The 17,179-nt window shown below is 40.2% G+C and overlaps 1 protein-coding gene across 7 annotated transcripts in view; it reads left to right on the forward strand.

Annotated features, from left to right (window-relative positions):
• pde4ca (phosphodiesterase 4C, cAMP-specific a) overlaps positions 1 to 17,179 on the forward strand; it is a 50,374-nt gene that overhangs the window by 11,854 nt on the left and 21,341 nt on the right. The window contains exon 1 of one of the 7 annotated variants that reach the window (XM_058624901.1): positions 789 to 1,864. The exons of 4 other annotated variants lie outside the window; for them this stretch is intronic. In XM_058624901.1, coding sequence (XP_058480884.1) covers positions 1,791 to 1,864 — 74 coding nt within the window. In that variant the 5' untranslated portion in view covers positions 789 to 1,790. Of the gene's footprint in view, positions 1 to 788; positions 1,865 to 10,335; positions 10,972 to 17,179 lie in introns of those variants that run through there. 2 more of the 7 variants (XM_058624892.1, XM_058624900.1) reach the window with 2 other exon arrangements.

The following is a 17,179-nucleotide window of genomic DNA, read 5'->3' on the forward strand; positions in this document are numbered from 1 at the left end:
CTCTCTTTATACATCTCTTTCACTCTCGCTCTCTTTCTTCCTCTCTCCAGTGTTGGGCAAGTTACAAACAAAGTGCCATAAGTTACTTATTGCTCATTTAAATATGTAATAATAGTACTTTACCTATTATTTGGTATCAAAGATAATAAGTTAAATTTTTCGTTATATTACTGGACAACAATCGAAAAGTGATGAACGACAACTTACTTTTGAAACTGAATCCCTTTTATTTCATCAGCAGTTAGTCGACAAACTGCAGAACTGCGAACATGGCCGCCTCTCAAAACAAAACAAAATCTAACTGCCATCTTTCACTGTTTTCTGTGACCTGCCATGACCTGCCGCACGTACACAACCTCATAAGATACAATCTGAAGGACAAGAAAAACAAATTGATAAGAGGAACGCAGTCACTCGACTTTACTTTCGATTAAAGGTAGAGCGCGCAGGAATTGTGGGCTGATGTTTGTAAACACTGCTGAGGCAAAGTTGGCCCCAGGGCAGCTCTACCGAGTGATTGTGATTGAGTGGAATTATTTAATACTTTTAATGTTACTATAGTAATAATATACTAAGTAATTAATGTGTTACTGCCCAACTTCCTCTCTCATATCTCATCTCTGGACCAACCCAGCAGCACCCACCCCTCCACAGTCTCTCTCTCTGTCTCTCTCTCTCGCTCTCTCAGGGGAGGTAGTGTTGTTGTTTGTTGTTTTAAGCCTGAGTTTGGTCCCACCGCTCTCAGGAGAGAAGAGGAGGAGAGAGAGCAGAAGTCTTGTTATGGCCCGCTGACAGGGACGACCTGGGACAGCCCACTCCAGGGAGCATTTGATGGGATTATAACACTCTTTCCATCTCACTTTTTCCCCCACTAAGAATAACCCAGTGTGTCGGCTGTGCAGCCTCACAGAAGCGATGGACAGCCCTGTGTCAGTGCCGTTGGACTTGTTTTTTTTAAACAGACAGACACATGTCCAGGGCTGATTGTTGAGGAATTTGCTAGCAGCTCATTTGGAGGAATTCCGACTGACTGTTCCCCTATTCAGGAGTACGAGAACACACAGACACATGCACAAGAGAGGCGTTTCATCCTGGCACGTCTGTGCTGGAGAGCTGGAAGGAGAATGAGTGAGGAACGAGCCCCAGATGAGCGCTGACAGCTGACACCATCCTTAAATTATCTTGATTTGATTTTGGCACCACTGTCAGTGAGATGATACTGAACGGACAAACGTCTCTTAGAGACAAAACTCTTTGCTTTTTTAGGCTGTCCACACACACACACACACACACACACACAAACAAAGTCAAACACCCCCACATGCACACACTCTAGAGAAGCTCTGAACCTTTTTTTTCCTACAAAAACAAACAGACGTAGTCTTATCATCAGGACCAAAAGCTGAGCAGCAAATGAAAGAGTAATACTTACAGCTAATGTGTAGAGTGTAATAAATGCAGCAGGCCTCTCTTATTGTTCCCTTTCATTCACACCCGTGCCAGGTGCAGCTGACAAGACTCTGCACTGATTTCTCCTGTTTTGCATCTTGCCATCATTTTGCATCTGTCACTCTTGGACCTGTTTTTCCTGCACCGTCCTCTCAAAGGGATCTTTCTTCTCAGGAGCACAGATAATGTAAAGGAATTTTGGACAGCTCTCCTCTCTCATTCACGACAGCATGGGGATTTTTGTTGCACCACACATGTCGACTTTGTGCATTTCCCACCTCCCAGAGCTGCTCTTTTGACATTTCTCTGAACTATCCTTGAGCTGTTTATCCACCGTAAAAATGATGAGCAAAGACTTGCGCTTTTCGAGGAAGATGCATGGCAACTTCTCCACGCGTAGACACTCCTGCATTGGGTATGTATGTGATTTTGAGTGAAGGCAGAGTTTTTAATCGTCTTTTACGTGAAGACGTGAAACACAATGATCTGATTATGTGTTTACAGTGGTGTTTTGTCTCAATGTCTACATGATGCTGCATTTATATTTTAAGTTGTGCTCATGCGAGAGGCTCATTTTGATGACAAACACATGTCCACAGTATGGCATTGGTTTGTTTTTGTAATTAAATGATCTGGCACTCTTCAGTCCAGAGGACATTGCTCTTGTGTGCTGGATTTGGCAGTGCAGGCCTCGGGGTGGCATGATGGATCAATGGATCTGTACACCAATATCTCTCCTTGTTAGGCACGGTATGACTGTCATGTGGTCCTCAACTTTTTTGTTTTCACAAGCAGACTGAAGAAATAGTGACACGTTGCTGATCGTGCACAATGATCCATGAGAGCAGCAGAGCATTAGACTCATCTCACGCCTGTTTTCTGTATCACAGAATCACAACTGAGGAAAATTAGATAATGTGTCAAATTCACTTTTTATGGCTTTGGGTGGGAAATTGTGGTTTTTGCAGGCAGGCTGATGTGAATGTTTGACTCAAGTGCAGCTGAAACTTGATACAACTGTGTAGTCAGCATGTGGGATTTAGGGAAGAAAAAAAAACAACCATACAATTTACTCCAGCTCTCATAAGATCCCTGCAGCAGAGTTTGTTACATAAAAGAATTAAAACAGAGACTCAATACATAAATGGGAAGACCAGACGCACACACACACACACACACACACACACACACATGTTCATCAAGAATATCTTCTTCCTCACATTAAAGGGGGAAAAACATCAGACCTTTTTTTCAGGTTAGTGTTCAATATAGTGTTCAAGTTCTCTGAACTCTGGGCATAAGGCATGTGCCTTGCCTCTGTCATTTGTCCTCCTCCAGCCATGAGCCTGATTGAATCATATGAGGAGATCAAAGCAGGAGATTTTAGACCACAGCCAGAAATACTGAAGTACAGAACAGAACAAGCCTCTATTCTCCTCTTACCTGATTTGTGCCTCGCAACTTCGATGATAAAAAAAAAGTGCTGAAACATACTCTTGCATTAGAATGCTTAGATTTTTTTTTTTTTTCACTCTACGCACCAATCAGAACTCTTGTACAGTGAAACTATTACAGCAATACCAGGTTATATTTTGCTTCCTGTAGGCCACCATCTGTGAAATATAAAACTGTTTGTTGTGTTTTAAATCAAACATTTTCCATTGTTTTGGCCAAGCTATTACTCCCTGATTACTGCAGAAACAAGATAGCATTACAATAATATCACATTTCAAAAACGATTATCATGCCATATGGGTATAAATTAAAGAGTTACCATCAAAAGTACTAAATATAAAAGACATCTTTAATGAAAGAATAACTTTACCATGTAACGCAACACACATTCACGTTACACAGCTATGTTCCCCCTCATATTGAAATCCAAAACAAAACATTATTCCAACCTGTTAATGCCTAACTCTACCCTTAACCTAACCACAATTTACCACTTAGCCCTCATCATTACCAGGTTCCTCAGAAATGAGGTTATGTCTCATTACAACCAGGTTTTGGTCTCCATGAGGACTACTGGTCCTGACAAGATGGGTGTTTATGGCAGAACAAGTCCCAAAGAGACGTCAAATACAAGTGTATACACACACACACTCACACATACAAAGCAGTCTCTTGTATTTCAGATGTGTCCATCACAATAGAGACAGCTCTTACCCTCTTCTCTTGTACTAAGAGTACCAGGGCACGATTCTTCCTACCTTATGACTCCCACACACACACACACACACACACACACACACACACACACACACATACTTCTCAACAATGCTTTTTATGGCTCCTCTGGCAGCGTGGTGTACTTTTAAACAACACCGCGTCAGTGCATTTAGCCGAATATGGCTGCAGAAGAGAGCTCTCAGTGGTTATCAGGAGGAGATAGTCAGTGCTGCGCTGACAGTTTAAGAAGATGTCGTTTTTATCTGAAGTAGAGAGAGCGACGGTGAGGGACAGACGCAGCAGCTGAGTGACTGGAAAAAAGAGATCATTTAGACAAAGTGGCTAAAGGCACAGATGAGCGGGTGGTGAAGACGTGATAGAGTGGATGAGAGTTGAGATAGGGCTGCTTTTTGTACCGCAATTGGATGGAGAGGGTGAGACTGAGAGACCGTGAGAAGACTTATTTCACTGATGTGGATGACAAACAAAAAGTGTCAAGGGTATTTTTTTTTTATTTCATAGTTGGTTCATCAAGTCTGCACAGACGGGAACTCTAACAGAACAAATGTTAAGCAGAAGAGTCACAGTTTAGGAGTAAATGTGTTGTTTTCATGTGTTTATCCTTATAGTCATAGCAACCAAATGTGATATAATACCAACTATATGACACCTTTGTCATAAGTTGCATGTAAAGTTATGGCACCAGAATAAATGGGAACACGTCTCAGGATATTGAAATTGCTGTTTCTGTACATTACATCTATACGTTGCTCTATACGACGACAAAAAAGTGTCAAGTGAGGCCAACCAACCAAAGGGCAACAGTGTCAATGTCAGAGGTCCCGTTATAGCTGCCAACCCCCTCCCAAACGCACACCCAGCTTAGTCAATAGGGCCTGTGTGGCTGTGGTGGACTGGCTGCTGTGTGCGTCACTGCTGTACTCCATATTTTCAGCATGACTGATTTCCCCAATTGCCTCCAGAGCCTCATCGATTCCTGAGGCTGGCAGCAACAGCAGCCCGACACAGCACTAATGCTGCTGAAAGTCAAAATGAACAGCTCCACTGTATGAGAGAGAGGACAATAATGAACCATATTCACTTTATCTGAACCTCATAGAGACTGTGGCGGCAGCAAGATTGCACATTCAAAAGGAAACTGAAGGTGTAGTTATTTTTCTCTGATTCTTCTGCCACTTTAGTTGTAAGTAAGTGGCCTGTAAAATTATATTATTTGGTCCAAATTGTCTGATCAGCTTCAACTCAGTTTGATTATATGGCACCAAATCAAAGTTTACATCATCTCTAGGTACGTAAAATAGATTATTTACATACTATATTAACCTATAAAGTGGTACTTGAAGTGGGCTTCACAAAATGATGAAATACAATGTGTTCACTTCAACTTGTATTGTCTGGAAGGAAATTTGATCTCCATATATACACAAATGTACTCCTACCAGGATAAAACAGAAACTGAAATCATTCAATACAACAGCGTAAATAAGCACACTGTCATATTGGCTTATTAAATTAAATATGGAGGAAAGTCTTATTCAGTGCTGAAAGGGCGACTGTTCCCTGTAACCACTAGAGGGGGAAGCTGACTAAATTATACTCAGAGTGCAATGACTGCCTGTTCAGGAAAAACAACAACAACTGTGTAGTGTCTTAATAGAATACAACTTTATCTTTGTAAAAATGGAAACTTGACGCCAAATCTCAGTGCAGGATTTAACTTTCAGTCTCTATCTTTCCTCAGACATCTTTGTTGTGGTTATTAAGGTTTTTGGGGTTTTTTTACCTGAAAATTACAGCTTTAAAATACATTTTTTATGGGTCACTGAACGCCTCCTTAATTTCATTCACATGTTAAGATCAAGATAAATGCTGAACTGAGGTCAGTTAAAAAGTCAGACATCTATTTTTAACTGTGGCGTGTTAACAGCAGCAGCAAAAACCTAAGGTTAAGTTTAGAGTTAATGTCCCCTTAAGTCATAAATGTGTGTGCATACGTGTGAGTGTGCGTGTGTGTGTGTGTGTGTGCGTGCGTGTTGCATTTCCATGTGTGCCAACAAGTCTCTCGTCCTTACGGTCCCCAAACCAGTCCAGACCCAAATCCTTCCGTCATGCTAACAGATGGCAGCCTAATGAATCATGAGGCGACCCACTGACAGCCTTTACTACAGTGCATGCATGACATGACGTTTGACATTACTGAGACTCAGTTAATTATAGGAAGCACCACATGCTGACACCTGGTGCTGCTGCTTTGTTACGTACACAGTGTTTGTACCACAAAGACATTTGTTTTAGTTTGTTTGCTTTTCTCTTGCACGGTGGGAAAGAAGTTCTGTAAACCTGTTTTTCATGTATTTCCAATGTAGACACGGTTTTCACATTATTGCACTGTTTACGTGAGAAAGAATTGTTTTCAAAGAAGAGGTAATTTTGTGGGAATAATTCTTCCTGGAGATCCTCTTACATATGTAGGAATGGGCTTCCCTGCTCGAGTGTGTGTTGGGCTCTTCTGCAGCTGCTTTTTTAAACTCTTGAACTCTTCCGTACCCAACACTCAGTCCCTCAGTATAAACTCTCATGTACATGTGTATATTTATTATTTATTAAGTCTGTTCTGGGTCACAGACTAAATGCAATACATGTTTAACCACACACCAAGACACATTTTCTATTGTCTATTGTAAACAACGTTAAATAAAATACTCACACTAACACACCTATGGCCAAAAATGTCCCCATTGAAACCCATTCAAATCACTCTTTTTGATGCATCATGACAAAAACTTGGCAGTTTAAGGTTTAAAAACATTTATAAATCATCAGGAGAAAATAAAATAATAACAATAATAATTTATCGAATGTTTAAAGCTTCATTTTTTTATGAGCGCATTTTTGTGCTGTAGGTGTGTAATGTAACTGTTTTGAAGGTGCATCGAAGGGATTTCCATTTTAAAATACATAATAATCTGAGATAAACAGGTCTCGTCATACCGTAAATGATTGGATAAACCTTTTTTAGCCTCCAAGCATTAATTTGTTACTTCTTGTTGTTAGACCTGTACCTAAACAATGCATTTCAATACATGTTTCCATTAATATTTCAGACATAAGCAAACACACATTATTCATTTTTAAATATTTTTTAACAATTTAATTAAAAAACAACAACAATTATATTTAAAACATGTAGATGAAGTAAAACCCAAACCAACCATGTTTTTATACTGGGGGAATTGTATTATTTTTATTCAAATATAATTATTGGCAGTGGCCAATACCACAATAAAAATGAATTAGTCAGCTTTTACAAACAAACTGTGTGCACTGACAGGAAACAACTGTGACAAACGGTGCAGCACACTGACTTCAGAGCAGCTCATTATACAGGAATGCTTGCCATGCCTGCATGTAGCCAACACATGATGTCATTAGGCCTCTTGGCACATAATAGACTATTAAAACAACAACCCAGAGGTCAGCTGCAATTGATGATGCCTCCCTATTTTATGAGGTTTAACAGATAAGTTCACCACATCATATCAACCTCAGTTCAGCTCTTTGACTGTCTGAAGGAGAGAAGTGAAGATACTGAGCAGAGGCAAACACTCAATGTCTGTCTTTCTCCCTTCATCCATCTTCCACCACAGTGACGCAGATACATTGAGGACTGTGAAAGTGTCTGTATTACTGCCAAACAATGACTGTTTGTGCACGTGCACGAGTGTGTGTCTGTGTGTGTGTGCGTGCGTGCCTGTGCGTGCGTGTGCGTGCGTGTCCCTTCTAGATAACAGGGGACTTTTGAAAAAATCATTTCTTTAAGGACTTTACTTGTTTAACTACACATGATGAGAACAATTTTCCTGTCATGAAAAAGTGTCAAAAGTGCAGGTCACTGTAAGGTTTTAATTCAAAACATCCTTCATTGAGCTTACGTCAGAGAAACTGTTCTTTCCAGAAGGAATAAATTCTCTCAGTTTTATAAATATGCACGTTGGGCTGGAAAAAGGTTCACTATATATCAAATTGTTTGATAAATGAAAAAGTATACGAAAAAGTGTTTGTCATAAAGAAGTTAAAACCAAATTTCATTTTGTGTTAACCTTCGCTTTGAAAAAAAGAAAGAAAATATTATAATGATAATTATTGATGTCCATAAATGGCATTTTTTATGTGTCCCAACTTCAATATGAAGCAGTGGTTCTATGGTCCTCTAGAAAGGAGCCTGGTTAAAAATACAGCCTATAACCACAAATATTTTCTTACTTTTTCATTTAAATTCTTCCCATTCGTTGTTTCTCTGCCTTACATTTGTCAAGACCAGTGATGCGGGGTGATGCCATTGGTAAATTTGCTAAGTTGAACTTCATCATGCTGCAGAATCTGACTAGTCCATTCCCAGAGATGTTTTTCATGCATAAGAGAAAGCTGGACACCCATTGATTGTTTGCTGTTACACCCGGTGCTCACACAACAGTTACAATACATTTGAATGGAAACCAGGTTGTTGATGTCTTTAGCAAATACTATTGGCATTTTGTGGAACAGTGGAGCTGCTATCGTGTAAAGGTTTGGTTTAGTTTATTTTTACAATTGTTCCAGAGTTAGCTAATAGCTAATTTCCCTCTGCAGTCCCTGGGCAGGCAAACAAAGAACAATTAGGACAGAAAAAGAAAGTAATACATAAGAATTCATAAGAAAACTAAAAGACAGGTTGACAAAGAACAATTTTGACAAAATGACAATACATAAGATGGCCTATCATATCCAAAACAGTAAATAGCTGGCTAACCTACATAGCAGTTAAAAAATTGGACCTGTTTGTCATCTACAATAAATAAAAAATAGTAGTCTGACCTGAAACACGTTAGTGCAATTACATTTATTCACGTTTACACTTTTGAGTGGATTTTAACCGAAGCTTAAGACGTTTAAAGGAAAAGCAGTGCAACAGAGCTGCTGAAGTTAGCCTAAATGCTAACAGTTCATGGGATTATCTTCCACATACAGGAGAAGTATCTATGTATATTTTATATGCATATATTGAAAATGTATCTTTCTTAGTGAAACATGTAACCCGACAAACTAATGTACTTTCAGTTAATGATGTGCTCTGTGGTCTATGAGGGTATACTTTGCTACTAATATACAAGTAGCAAATAAGCCACTCTAATTGTGCCAATTAGAGCACATTGTGTTATTATGCGCAGATTAAATGAACAACATTACCCAGAAGGCACTGGGGCATACTGGCAGTAGGCAAAACACACACTGACCATGAGAAAGCGAAACATTTAGAAGTTAACTCTTTGACATGTGGGTTTCTTCCTCATTACAGAGCTAGTATTATCAGAAGAAATCGAATGTTTCCATAAAATAGATCTGCATATTTGTGGTCATGAGCTATGATTGGACAGGAAAGGTGAAAGGTCAACACATCAAAGTACATGTATAGTATTTTGAATATAATCCTTTGTGCTTGTAGTGTTGGAATGCTTTGTCCCAAGGGCTTGGCGACAACAAAGTGTGCAATCAGAAAACACACCCTCTGTAAATAATAAGAGGTTGTTTCACTCACATAATGGCTCATTTGAACAAAAACCCTTTAACCTGTCAATTCATGGCCTCTATCCAGGTTTGCAATTTGAAGGTTTGATATAAAGGACACTGAGAGGCTTCATGTTTACTTTTAACTTTTCTGCTCTTTTAAAAATACTCTGCCACCTGACTATTTGTGACCTTGCATGCTGGTGTCCGAGGCCTGTGTGTGTGTGTGTCCGTGTGTGTGTTTGTCCATGTTCCTCATTCTCAGCAAGCTCTGTCCCAAGAGCTACTTATTGTAATACCCTATCATACTCATCCTGTTATTAATCCCTTTACCTAACATAGACAAGACATTCCTCTCTCCTCTACACACAAACACACACACACACACACACACACAGACACACACAGTGTGTCTGTGTGTGCCTGGTGTTCCTTATGTTGTGGGGACCTAAATCTGTTTAGACAGTCACATTATGGGGACTTGCCTTCTTTATGGGGACAAAAATCAAGTCCCCATAATCTAGGCAAGGTTAGAGCAAGTCTCCAGGAAATGAATGTAAATGCAATGTCCCCTGAAGTCATGGAAACCAGTGTGTGTGTGTGCATGAGAGAGAGAGTGTTAAATGATTTTGGAGAGGGCAGCAGGAGGAACCAAGCCTGGCTCAGATCCTGCCCCCTTTCTCAGCTCTGACCTCACTCACTAAAACTGTCCCCTACAGTATGCCGCACACACACAAGTCTGCACAGCAGTCGTAGTGAGGACACTCATACACAGCCCCTTACTCTGATCTTAACTTTAACCACCAAGAAGCCCCTTTAGAACCTGAGGACCAGCCAGAATGTCCTCACTTTCGTAAAATGTCCTCGCTCCCTATAGTTTATATGGTTTTTTGGTCCTCAGAACACACAAAATTCAGACACATGCCTACACACACACATAGAGGGAGAGAGAGAGAGAGAGAGAGAGAGAGAGAGAGAGACTACTGTGACAAACTGGAGCAAGTTTGCAGGTAAGGAGAAGACCGGTGTTTTTTCTGTGAATCAAGGTGTAGCAGAGAAAGAGAGAGTGAGAGAGAGAGAGAGAGAGAGAGAGTGAGAGAGAGAGAGAGAGAGAGAGAGGGAGAGAGAGCGAGAGCGCGCGCTGCAATGTAGCGCCACATTTAGACACAGAGCCAAGACAAGATGCGCACTGGAGACGGTTTGAATGATCTGTGCAGAGAGTGGTGAAGACTCAGAACTCAGGTGCTCCGAGAGGAATTCACTCCAAAACATCCACACGTCCACTAAGAAAGTAAGAACGAGAGAAAGCAGACTTTCAGCAGCTGACAGACAGACAGACAGACAGACAGAAGCATGCATTAACCAGCGCCGGTCACACGAGCCGCGTGCGCTGGAGCCAGTGCTGGTGCTGGAGCTGCAGCAGGCGTGAAGCCCAACTCCGCTGCCGGAGGTAATGAGAAGTCCCGGGGGGAGGCAGCGCAGAGCCGGACAGCCCGACCCATCCGCCAGAGAGACGAGGAAGAAGCGGAGGGCTCAGAGCGATGAGAGGGGCCCCAAGCTGAAGAGGAGATCCAAGAGAGGGAGGAGAGCGGAGGAGCCGCCAAGAAGAGGAGGGTGAGGGAGAGTTACTGAGAGAGAGCGGGCTAAAGAAAACATGAGTGTGCCGACGAACTGTGGGTTCTTCTGTTACTCCGTGGAGCGGAGTATTACTGTGAGGAGTGGGAACAAATGGGGATCACCGTGCGCTGTCAACAGACCTATTGACATCATACAGAAACGCAGGCGGTAATTAAGAGCTACATTCATTTACTCACTCTTCTGTCTGTCTCTCCAGTTAAGTGTCTCCTTCTCTCTCTCTTTCTGTCTCTCTCTCTCTCCCTCACACAGACACACACACAGTCATCCAGCATGCTGCACATTGCACTAAATACAGATCAATGCAGTGTATAAATAAATACATACATAAATAAAGCTGATAAGAGCTCTTATTTAGATCAGAGTTTACTTACCTTTGACTAAACGTCGTACAACTGAGGTCACTAACACTTTTTTTTTAAATGTACAAAATGATTTGCATAAACCAAGTTTTAAACTTGTTAAACAGAGAAAAAAGTATACGGTAAAATGGTCACATGGTAAATAATAAATGGTAAATGAGCAAATACGTTATACCACAGTAAAAGGGTAAATGAATTATTTCCCAGCCCAAATTTCCCCTACTAGAAAGAAGAAAATAGTATTAAAATAATATTAAATGACCTGTGGTCTCCTCTACCTGTAACAACTGCTGCATCACTCAAAGTTTCTATCAGCATCCACTGAAACTGTTAATGCAAATGAAAAATCTGATATTCAATGAGATAATGGTATTATCACTGGATATCTGTGGACTGCATACACTCTTTTATCAGCTGTGATATTTACCAAAAAAAACATTATTTTTTTGCCCTTATCATTTATGTTCACATCGACATAAAATCTATATCGTCTTCAACACTTGGACTTTCTGCATTTATACTGATGTATATTTGATTAAGTTGTACAAGCATTTTGCACAATTCCACTATCAACGTGAAATAAAGTCAAATAACACTTAATATACAGGAAACTCTTGTGGATAGGGTTGGTTTAAGTGATTTTTGCTGCAGCTATAACTACCCACCAGCCTGTAATAGGACATCATCTCATTGCAACAATATCAGCCATTTTTGGCTCAAATGCCACTGTTTTTATATGTATATATATATATATATATATATATATATATATATATATACATATATATATGATTTATTTATTGACATCTTTTCCAACATCAGCAGCAACGACATAGTACATGAACCTCCACATGCATGAGTAGAAAAGAACAATGCTTGAAAGTGTGCAACCACGGGGAGAAACCTGTACCACAAAACATCCACAATAATAATAAACACACATCACAACAATTAAATAAAATTGTGTATAATAAAACAATAGAAACAGAAGAAGAAAAACCCCCAAAACAAACTAAAAATAAAACAAGGAAAGGACAAGGAATAGTATTCTACCAGTATGGAGGAGGGTCAAATGCCACTGTTGCTTAATTATGGAATATTCTCACAGGAAAAGTCCACTATAAGTTCTGTCGTCGCACACACGATCCTCAGAGCCAGTGTCAAGGTTGAAGGAGGACGCGGAGATAAAGCAGTGTTTACATTACGTTCTCTTTCTCAGAGAGGATCGTTGTTTATCAGATGTGATGCAGAACATTTCTGAGCTTGGGGGGTTTAAAAGGGCAGTTGTCCTGTCACTTTAATTACCCACAAGTCCCATGCCAGGAAATGTAGCTGACTTCTGCTCTTAAACAAGCATAGATCTCCTCTGTGTACTAAAATTTGAAGTACGGAATTGTTGCACACATAGCTGAACACATCGGAGCTTCAATCACTTCCCATTATGTGCAGCAGTGTTCGCCAAAGAGCGTCAGCTGATGTGTGTGATGTGGAAAGTGTGCAAAGACTGAGTTATGGTATTGATCTTTTGAGTGACCACCAGGGCCGATCGATTCATCGTTTTTAAATCGAAATCGCAAATTGGAAACTCAAAATCTCAAAGGAAGAAAGAAAATAAACATACATAAAGCTTTATAAGACTTCTATTGCTCACCAATATCTGTCAGACAAAATCACAATTAGATATTTTCCCCAAATTGTTCAGCCTTAGTCACTATGAGACATGGGACGATATAGAAATGTTCCCGTCTCGATTATCCTAACCAAAAAAAAAAAAACAGGTATAGCAGTCTTTCTGCACCTTAATTAAAAGATTTATTTAATACAATCATGATGAAAGATGCAGCTCCCCCTTGTGGCAAATACAAAAAACCCACAAGCATAGTATGTGTGTGAGTTGGACAGGATCTTCATGATGTTTTTCTCCATTCTCGATTGTTACGATGAAATACATTTTAGTGCTTTTTATCGCGATGAGCAACAATATCGTATATTGTCCCATCACTACTAAATAAATTAGTCCTTTGTCAGTCCCGCAGGGGAAATTGCTTCTCTGCATTTAACCCATTAACCCACTAGAAACCTTCCTAGAATTAGGAGCAGCAGGCAGCCACTGAGTAATGGGGGTTGGGTTCCTTGCTCAGCCTCAAACAGGCTACCCTTCAGTTACAAACCAAGTTCCCTTTCCACTTGGCCATGGACTACTGTTTCATTCACAGGACACGCAGAGTGCAGGGCGTCTTACCAGTGCCTAATATGAAAAACTAATATATTTAACAAGGAGATAAGAATCAGTAGACAACAGTAATAACACATGGCATAAAAAAAAACCACAATCCTCTTACATATTTATATACTGTATGTAATTTCCTGTCTTTACCTTTATTTTGACCTCTGCGTGTCTCTATTTCCTCCTCATCCCAGACATCCATTTAAAACAAGTAGTGAAGTGGCATCCAGCGAGCTGATGTAGGCACTGAGGCATTCCAGATACTGTAGGTTTTGTGTGTATATCAAATGTTTTGGTGCTCATGAGTGGATCCTCACAGTGGCATAACTGAAGCTAACAGGCAGAACCTGTGGGGGGCCAAGATGTAAATCTGAATCTTCTGACATCAGACACCAAAAAGGTTTTGCGTGCCTCTCCATTAATAACAGAAGACAACAGCAAGACAACACTAACCCTCTGTCCTTAGATGGATATGTGGCACGGGTACAAATACTTTTATGTGCATGTGAGCGCATCACGTACCATATAAACTCAAGTGTTGAATACATCTGTTCTTGATGCGTCCCATATCTCTTCTTTTGAAACGCTGGATCAGCAGTGATGGTTAATTCTGCCCAGTTGTGGTCATAGTTTTCTCCTTTCAACTTTCAGCTGTGAAGTTTAATGCCTGTTTTTTTCCCTCTCGATTTGATTCTCCTAAAAAAAAAATCCAGTAGAAGACAGTAGCAGCATATTGGATTTAAAGTTTTATCCTATGATTTGAGTTTTATGAAATTTTCTTCGGCTATAAAAGTCATCTGTCAGCACATGTACTTGTAGTTTACTTTGTTGGCCAGTGAGGAACAATAAACAAGCTTGACTCTCTACTGCAGTTGTGCTCTGTGGATGGCAACCAACAGGTCAATAAATCCACATTATGTTGAAATGATGTGCAGACACTCATTGTCTCATGAAATGAAATGTCTCAAAAGCAGGACCACGTGACAAAGACATTGTTATTCCCCCAAGTTGACTTTAGTAAAACTCTTGCGTTTCATCTCATCATAAGAATTAGCGGTAACAAATGTCGAGACTGCAGATTGTAACAAATGGAAGACTACGATTACGGACGCCAGTGAACCTTCACATAACGGGAAGGATGACGTTCTTCTTTGTTTGTTTGCGTCGTAAGATCCTTCTTCAAAAGAAGAAATGCATGCTTTGTTTGTTTCTGGAGGTGCAAACATGTTGGCCTTCATAAAGCCCAAAGTTTTACACCCAAATTTAAATTAGTTTTTGACCAGTCTGAATGTGTTAAATCGTCATTCGCACCAGGTTTAAACTCTGCATTGCAAGTTAACGTGCTAATTTCCTCTTTGTCTGCTTAATTTCTGGCAGCTACGCAAAATCGTGCGTCATGGGACAGTGTTCAGTATCTTATATTTCATTAGCTTGATCAAGTGAAAGAGGAACTGAAGTGAAAAAAAAACAACACAACACAAAAATGAAAACCTTGTCACTGAGCTCCATTGTGTTATTGATGCTTTAGTTTTCTTCCTTCAACTGGTTTTGTTTGTGATGCCGTTACTGACGTCAGCATTCACGCACGTCGAGGGGTGAAAAGAAAACGCCTCAGGGCAGAACAACCACTGCTGATGGGAAGTGTGTAAATCAACTTTCTAGCAGGTTCACCCAGGCTCAAAAATTGTGGGTGTTCTACTAAGTGTAAAAGTGGCTTAAAATGCTAAATGATTCTAATTTTACACAAACATACTTATAGGTATATACTTATTGGCATATTTATAGGTGGTATCAACTTCTGCCTATAAACCCTACCCTAAGTGGTTCACACTAGACCTTTGAGTTAGTTTAGAGCAGGGCTATTCAATTACAAACTCAGTTGGGCCGCAAGTCATTTAACTGGGCCAGGCATTTTCTGCAGCCAGTCAGCAGCAGGTGATGACAAATTTAAAATAATGAAAGAACTAGTAATAGACATTATTTTGGTCCTACCTGTCCTTCGTACGCCTCAAAGTGTTTCAAAAGGTGCACAATACAAAAGAACTAACACTTGCTATCAAACCAATCTTTGAGGGACAGTGAAAAGTGGTTCTCTAGTTATTTCTTCAGTTATTTCTTCAGTTATTTCTGGTGGAACCACAGGCTGGGTCACTATGAAGTTGGTTATATGAATAGACCAGGTTTAGAGCATACGTTCACGACTACTTAGATTCTCTTTCAGCCTCAGCTGTTCAGTAAATGTTATAATGTGTCACTCTACATGGTAAATTTGATTATTGTGACGGTTACTCTTGGTCTAGACTTGCTTTCATATAAAGTAGTTTAGTGTACTGTAAATTTTGCTTTTATCTGATTTGATATCTTCTTCGCTGGTGACCACACGAGCAATTGGCCTCATTAGCTCGAGGCACGTTCACTTACAGTCTGCTGTGTGGACCCACACAGGCTGCTAATCTCATGTTCCTAAATGCCGTCTATAAGGCAGGCCAAGAACAAAATGAAGTGGCAGTTGACACAGAGCATTGTGCAAGTTACCACAGCCAGGAAAGCGACGCAAAAATCCTAAAGATTATTTCAAAATCAACCACTGACAGCAAACACAGTTTTATTTGGAGCGTGGGGGGTGAGAGAGTATGATTCATGCAGACGGTAATTTAATATGAAATACAAGCCCTACAAAGATGACAGTGTTGGCAGGTTGCATATAGAGTGAGTTAAGTGAGGTTCAGCTTCAAAAATGCATTTTCTTAGAAACCTAATATTCCTGTCAATTTAACCGGGGAGGAGAGGAGGGGAAAATTGAATCTTTATTACCCTAATTCATCAAAATCACCGAGTGTGAATGTTGGGATACACGTATCGTTTTAGATGCCAGTTCTGTCAAGCAGCACTTTGCTTTTTCCCCCCTGTTACAGATATGTATGTTCATAAACTCTTGTCTTTAAGACAGATGTGCCGTGCCTGTGCCAGAGGTCAGGCACTTATCTACGTTTGCCAGGTCAATGAAGCCAGGATATATGAGCCTAGGTTTTCAGTCACACTTCATGAATCTCCTATTTGTTTTATGAATTTTAAAGCCATCCTTTGCCTTCCACCGAGCATAACTGTCACTGGTCCTGGCAAAGGAAAGCGGGGATTACAGCCAACAAGAATTTTGTCGTAATAGATGTGTCTAAAAGTGTTTCCAAGGCATTTCTTAAATCATCTGTGTCTTCTTATGGTGGTCTGGCGTGCAGTAACCTTCATTTATCTGCCTCACCAACAGATCCGCCAGTGTTAGGTTGCGGGCCTCACACACACAGACATGCGTAGGCTACAGTGTACAGTGTACTGTCATGTAACGTTGGGCTTTTCACGGTTTGTCCGTGCATGAACGCACACACTCAAATTCACTCTCTGGTGCTGGGTCGTGGCTGAGCGTTTGCAGGTGTGCAGAGGTTATGGACTTCATTTCATTTGAGGCTTTTCGCGTCATCTTTAAAAACAGTGTTTTATTTTAACTTATTGTTTATAATCTTGTATTTGTGATATTTTTTATTAAGGTGTGCCTCTTGGCCAGGTCACCCTTGTAAATGAGCTCTCCGTCACTTTTACCTTGTTAAATGTAAAAAAAAAAAAAATAGAATTTTACCACCAGGCTAGATGGGCTTGTCAGACAGAAGTATTTCATAGCGTAATAAGTAATTTTGCATTTTTGTATGTGTCTGTGTATGCATTAGGGCTGGGAACTGCCAAGAATCTGTTAATACAATATGCATCACAATACAGG

The sequence above is a fragment of the Solea solea genome, chromosome 1 (assembly GCF_958295425.1).
Source record: "Solea solea chromosome 1, fSolSol10.1, whole genome shotgun sequence".
Taxonomy (NCBI): Eukaryota; Metazoa; Chordata; class Actinopteri; order Pleuronectiformes; family Soleidae; genus Solea; species Solea solea.